Raw genomic sequence first — 7,207 nt, forward strand, 5'->3', positions numbered from 1 at the left:
ACAGAGAGAGAGAGAGAGAGAGAGAGAGACAGAGAGAGAGACAGAGAGAGAGAGAGAAAGAGAGAGAGAGACAGAAAGATGTAAAGACAAGTATGTACATTATTATAATTCAGAATTAATAGCAGGTCAATCATTCATATGGTCATTTTACTGAAATTTGATCCCCCCTGTCTTGACAGAAACTTACAATGACTCAAAAACTTATTCGTAGTTACAGAACATTGCATAGCTTTCCCAACATGCTGTTGCCAAATTGACATCACTGACCAAAGTCATATAACACGACTTAAATTAGGTACAAAAACAAAATCCATTCTTTTTCCAGTATCATATTTATAGGAAAAAAACTGTCTGGCTGCATTCAGCTAAAATTATTTAAACAAGGCACAAGTGGACACTTATATGCACAAGTAAGCTCCTCATTTCAGAATTTGTCTTACACTTAGATGGGAGCATTATTTTCCCAGAGGCGCACAGTGTAAAAACACTCAAAATATTCAATAAATAAATCAATTTCTGAATACAGTTTCCCACTATCAAAATGCTATAAAATATGGCCTGTGCAGCCTCCTCCAAAGCTCATAACCTTTTCTACTCTTCTTTTTTTTTTTAACCCCTGAGGGAGCAACAACTCACGAAATGGTCTGAGCGATGGCCCCAGCAAGACCACCACAGATGAGCTTTGCGGGCAGGATGAGAACGAGCCCCCCAGTGTTTTGAGGACATGGTTTGCCCAGTAGGTCAGGGAACACGTCCAAGGCCAGATTTTTCAGCATCTCAAAACTGCTGAAGGAAAGACCTGTTGACGCAAGACCAAGACACAGTATAACAGGGAGTTCATCACATCCTAAAAAGTAAAATTCACATACCCGGAGGCAGGCGAGTGTCATTCTGTACATTTATAGCATCTGTATACAAATAAGATCCTTTTGTCGGCTGAGGAGCTGATCAGTAACATATCAGACTTGCTAACTTTCCCAAAAACCTATTAGGAACACCCAATATTAATATATAACTCAGATTTTAAAACAACTAAGACATTTACATCAAGATGGACTACTATTGGCGTAGTATGTGTGATATATGAGCCATTGCCAACACGTGGGAAAAACACATACATCTCACATTAGCATGCATAAAATGTGATGCATTAGTATTTATTCCTCCAAAACTTATACACTTATCAAATATAGGATGTAGAACCTGCATTAGCAGGGTCAGACCACGTGTCACCTTTACAATCTTGAGTTTGTAAATTTTGTGCCAAAAATGTTCTTTTTTTTTGTGATTCCTGGACTGTCATTTTGAGCACACCAATGCAAACTTCCAAGAATGTCCAAAATTTAGTATTTTTGGATTTTTTTTTTTAAACGTGTGCTTAGATCCTATGATATTTGTCATTGAGAAAGGTTCACTAGCTCAAGAAATCGGTTTATTTGTTTGCAAATAAACTAATAGTTCAGATCACTTGAGCGTTTGTCATGTCGTCATGAACTAGGTGAAAACACCATTATTTTTCAGTAGAATCACCATAGCTGGTTCAATCTTTTTGCTTTTCGTCGTTTATTCAATACTTCAAAAGCTGTGATGCGTGAAAGGAACATCGGGATTCCTAGATCTACAATTTCGGTCGCCATGATCGTCGTCACCTTGCGACGCACCGGAAGTCCGAATTTTTGCCCACTTTTGTTTTGAACGGATCATCAAAAGTGCCCGGATATAATTGTTTTCTCGAGTGACTTCCCCTTACCCGCATCCCCAGAACAGCGGAAGCAACGGCGGAAAGAGAAAAATGAAAGTAGTCATTGCCGTCAGTGTTCGATGAAGCACAAGAATCTTACATTGAATGTGACGTACTGGACTGTTTTGCGTGTTTTTAGGCTACCCTGTTGAATATTTTAGTGAAATTGCGGAGTTTACATTGGATTCCTGGAACAAGAGTGTGATGTGCGAACAAACTTCGAGAGATGGGTCATTTCTGTGGTTATAGATTTAACTTTTGTGCTTAGTGATGACGTTTTGGGTGTCGTCATGCTGCTGTATTAGACAGACTGACGTACTAGAAATTACATTGTCCTAAGAGCAAACATTTTTTATGTCATGTATGCTCTCTTTACTCAAACAAATAAACAAATATGTCCTTGTTTATCTGTCTAACTCAAAAGTACACATTTGTTCTTTGTTGGTATGATATGCCCTTTTCCAATACATTGTGTCATCATTGCTATGTACAAGTAATATATGTCATCATTGCTAATTTCAATAAGTTTTCAACATATATTTCATACATGCAAGATTCCTTTAGACTTTAGAAGTAAAATACGCTTTTATTGATCTGGGTATCTCATAGTGCAAATTTGTTCTTTGTAGGCATGATTTTACCTTTTCCAAGTATGTTTTGTCATCACTGTTATGTCCCAGTACTGTTTGTCATAATTAGCAACATAGTAGTGATTGTCAACGGTCTTTGATATGACCTGATATCTGTTTCAAAGCAAAAAAAGAACTCTCCTGGGTTTTTTTTATTCTTTAAGTACACATTTCTCTCTGGAGGCATGACTTTTTCTTTTCCTGTAGATTTGTGTCATCATTGTTATGTACAAGTCATGTTTGTCATCACTGTTATGTACAAGTAAGCCCCATTGATTTTGTGCTTTTGCCTCATATTAGTTTAAAAATTGTTTTACACATGTGTTTTTCTGGTGCTGAGGCTTTAATAACTGTATTTGTACAGCCTTTCACTATTGTGATGTGTTGTAAATGATAATGTCCAATGCGTATCCATTCTTGTACATAACAATGATGACATGTTCCGTGCACTGTGCTATTGTTACAATGCTTGTCATTCATATTACCATTATGAATGGAGTTCATTGTGTACAAAGTCTTTGTTTACTAAACAAAAGGAATTTAAAGTCTATAATTTGCCTTGCTGCTTATCTGTTTTTGTCATCACTGTTACACAAAAGATATATACAGTGGTTCCCAAACTAATAGACCCATATCTCCAAAACCCTAAATCTCCTTGCTCTGATACTCTTGGAATATGAGCACTAAATGTCAATCTGTGACTGACAGAAAAGGGGGTCAAATCGATAATAAAAATTTTTTTGCACCACTGAGTCTCAAGAGAGTCTTACGTTTTGGCAATGGCTCATATACATCCTCAGAGCTCACGGGATGTCCTTTCTACAGACCACTTGCCTTGCAGACAGACGATTGTGTCTCCCCGCGACACCCACCGGTATAAGCAGAAGAAAAAAGTAAGTAAGTATGTGATACGATTTATTTCATGAAGAACCTAACCCTAGATCTACACGTATTCAAAGCTTCGGTTCTCAGGAAATTAGGGGCAGTTGGTGAGCCTGAACTTATCAACCTTTACACCACTCTCACCAGCATAAGGGGCCATGCCAAGGAAGGTGGGCACAATGCCTTGATACAGCCCTCTGGTGCCACCCTCCAGGTGTCGAATGCTTTTCACAGTGTGCATGACTCCACTGTAAATTGCTTCCCCCTTGACTTGAAACGCCAGACGGGCACGTATTATATCCAAAGGGTACGTGATGATGACAGCCGTCAGACCTGAAAAAGTATACAAATTCAGAGGATACAAGCAACTTCTTTACCAATGGACAACTCCTCTAACAGTATAAATAATAATGCTTACCCAGCATAAAGGAAGGGGAAAAAATTAAAGCAGACAAGGCAAAAACAGAAACTGAAACGAATATTCTTCTTCACTTCCGCAAGAAAAGTATTGTCAGAAATAGTTATTTTCCGAAGCAAAGCACTAGGAGGATGGGCCACAAGCTCATGTGATATCAAGCTGGACTGTCAGGCAGATGACCCCAGTTCAAACCTCTTGCTGGCATTCTCTGACTTGGATTGTTTGGAAAGTTAAAAAGAATAGCTCCCCCTTCTAGGTTATGTCCCATCTGAGGCAGATGTTAAAATCAGAGGTCTCCCCTCTTTAATAATGACCTCACAATGTTGACAGGGGAATTAATACCATACCACCAGGTCCCCAAAAACAGAACACAGAGTCACACACAAAAATCTCAAAGAAGGGGAAGAAAAATATAGTCCATAAACAGATTAAATCCTGGATCTATCACCGGCTAATAACATTAAAAACCAACTTAGAAACAATTAGCCAGTAAATGTTCACTATGCATAATATCAACAAAGAGAGTCTACAGATATTACTTTATATTCATCTTGTCTTCATTCAGAAGTTCATAGTACATGCCACAAGGTACCTATTTCCTCACCATTACCAGCCATAAAATACAAAGAGCATAAAGTTAAAAAATCAACATTAATTAGTACTTAGCATTAAATTTACTACAATCTGGACAGCCAGTCTATGAATTCAAAACAATTCCAACCACAGGAAAGAAAAATTGAAAACTGACCAAGTATTATTCCATTCTACAGAAAGGTTAAATTACCAGGTGCACAAAACCAAAAGATACTTTTGACTCCTCACTTACCGGCTAGGGAGCCACAGATCAGCTTCGTCAGATGTGGAGAGTGGTGAAGGAATGGCACATTCTTTGCAGCCTAGTGAAAAATAAGCAAAGGCAATTATGAACTGCACTGTCAAGGGAAAGCAATCAATATGTAAACAATGAAATAAACCCCAGTCATAATTACAAAAATTACATCAAAACTTTGACAAAATATGTAGACCCATATGACTTCAGTTCAGACATGCTGTACATACAAAATAAGCATGAACATAAAACATCAGTTTGTGTTTCATTCAATTTTTTACATTCCACAAGGTATATATAACTTACTTCAAGCTACGAAGCTGATACTTCTTACTTGACTAATTCATTTTAAAAATAAACAAAATAAGTGTCATCAAACTAGAACTTTGGTGAAAACATCAGGGCAAAAAAAAATATTTATTCATTTCTGTTTGTTAACATGTCCACTATAATCCTTTTAATTCATTCATCATTCTATTATAATGGCCTTTGACCATATTATTTTACAGTCAGCAAAATACTGCTTTGAGTTCATTACAAACAGCACAAAGTACACATAACTACTCAATGTGCACACCATCGAATGATTGTGTTTGTCTGTTATTTGACTGTAAAACTTTGAATTTGCAGAGTATCAACTAGTTGACTCGCCGTCAATGAGATGGCCTTCATGCCAGAAAATGATAACCAGCCCCTCGAAAACACTGTATTAATTACAACAAAATACAACCTTTACAATGACATTCAAGACATTACATGCCTTTGGCCGACGGCTGCAATGTTTAATAAATCTTAAGTTAGAAATTTTTTTAATTACACATTAAATCACAAAACAAGACATTTCCGTCAACAAAAATACAGCAAAGCTGTGATATATATACTGATCAGGAAATAAAAAGGAACTCTCAAAAATATTTTAAAAAGATGGATGTAGAAGCTTGCCTGTTTCAAGTGCTCGTAACTTAAAAACTGAATGGCAGCATAAGGGAAGATCCTCATCATCTGCACCCCATTGCCTTGGTACAATCCCAGGACTCCCTCTTTCTTGATGACATGTTTCACTGTAGAAAACACCCCTGCATGGAAAGGACATCATGATTCTGAGTGGTGGGATCAACAACATTATTTATAACGCGAGAATGTTTTGTATTAAACACCAGTATTATATTAATTTATTTCATTAAACAAAGCATAGACCCACTCCACACACGCATTTTCATAAAAAATACTAAAAACCGATTTATCATTTAAAAAGAAAAAGAACAGTAGGCTAATAACTATAATGGAAAACAGGCACAGGCGCACTGCATCATCAGTATTTAGAAGTCTTCAAATGATCAACCTCTTGTATTCAAAAAATAGATCTATATAAAATCAACCATAGTGGTTTTTTAAGTTTTTATAGGGCAAAAACAACTAACTAAACAAGATGCATTAAGTGCGGTGGTCAAATGATAGATAACTAAGAACCCAGTACCATTAAAGGCCACCCACTTGTATCTTATAACTTTTGCAAGTTTACCTAAGTGTTTGTAATGTTCATTGTGAACTTGGAGCAAGATCTTGACTCTGTCTAGAGGGGCCACAGCAGTCTTGGCACAGCATCCAGCAATACCTGCAATGACAGAAAGCATGATCTTCAAAATAGTTGCTGCAACAAATATTGACAAATTCCTGTACTTTATTTCCCCACACACAACAAAAAACAAAGTCAAAATCATCACACAATGCAAAAATTTACCCTCCTCTTCCAACTGTAGGCTACTCCGACATCCTTCATACAAGCCCCACCGCAAATCTCTACTCCCCCTCCCCAACCACCATTTGGAATGGGTAGTCCATAATCATAATTTGTTAAATTCCAGAGGTGCAATATACAAAACAACACATCAACTCTTAGAGAGTAATCATAAAAATTGCTTTTAATAAATGTTAAGAAAAAAGCGTGTATGAAACACTGCACAGACAATAAAAATTATAAAAAGCAAGATAATTGTAGAACAACTCACCTCCAGATATAAAAGTTTTCACAGCCACAGACGTCTTACTCTGTTGTGGTGTGTCGGCAGCTGGAGCTAACTGCACCATCGTTTACTGTAAAGTTTTAGTCTTATAATGTGCATAGAAGAACCAGTTCCAACAACATGGAAGAAAGATAATGGCCTGGTCAAATGTCGTCTCCATGGATGGTAACTGGAAGCCTCTATAAAAACAGTTTGATGCAATCCTGATGAAAAAAAGAGTACAGAAAAGAGTTTACTATTAATACATAATATATGAATGAGCAAATCCTCCCAGATGAAAAGAAAATACACAAAAAAGATCGCAGCTAGCTTTCATGAAAGAGCAAACCCTCCCAGATTTAAAAGTACAGAATGAAGATGGATTACACTTTGTAAGAGAGCAATCCTCTCAGATGAAAAAGAGTAGTCTCCGCCAAAGATCCTTGGTGCCCAGGAGCAAGAAAATGCGGGATAAGAGGCAAATGGAAACTTAGCCGACGCACCAAGGGAAAAAGAGGCCCTCTATAGTGATCCATGTTCAGGCCCACAACCAGTAAAATGGTGTGTATTATATAAATATGGTCTCGGTAAGATTGAAGAATACCGGACCAGTGGACTGACTTTGCCTGTCTCAGCCTTAGGAATTCATAATTTCCCCGTTTTTAATATCTCTCAATGGTGAATCTCGGACCGGTAGATCTAGTC

At 37.3% G+C, this 7,207-nt stretch overlaps 1 protein-coding gene across 1 annotated transcript in view; it reads right to left on the minus strand.

Annotated features, from left to right (window-relative positions):
* Positions 1-7,207, minus strand: part of LOC101860316 (graves disease carrier protein) — a 15,616-nt gene that overhangs the window by 6,470 nt on the left and 1,939 nt on the right. The window contains exons 2-7 of the mRNA XM_005094678.3: positions 6,509-6,726; positions 6,022-6,114; positions 5,442-5,575; positions 4,497-4,566; positions 3,397-3,585; positions 637-799 (exon numbers count right to left, since the gene is read on the minus strand). Of these exons, the coding sequence (XP_005094735.1) occupies positions 637-799; positions 3,397-3,585; positions 4,497-4,566; positions 5,442-5,575; positions 6,022-6,114; positions 6,509-6,587 (728 nt within the window). The 5' untranslated portion in view covers positions 6,588-6,726. The remainder of the gene's footprint in view (positions 1-636; positions 800-3,396; positions 3,586-4,496; positions 4,567-5,441; positions 5,576-6,021; positions 6,115-6,508; positions 6,727-7,207) is intronic.

The sequence above is a fragment of the Aplysia californica genome, unplaced genomic scaffold (assembly GCF_000002075.1).
Source record: "Aplysia californica isolate F4 #8 unplaced genomic scaffold, AplCal3.0 scaffold00087, whole genome shotgun sequence".
NCBI classification, from domain to species: Eukaryota; Metazoa; Mollusca; class Gastropoda; order Aplysiida; family Aplysiidae; genus Aplysia; species Aplysia californica.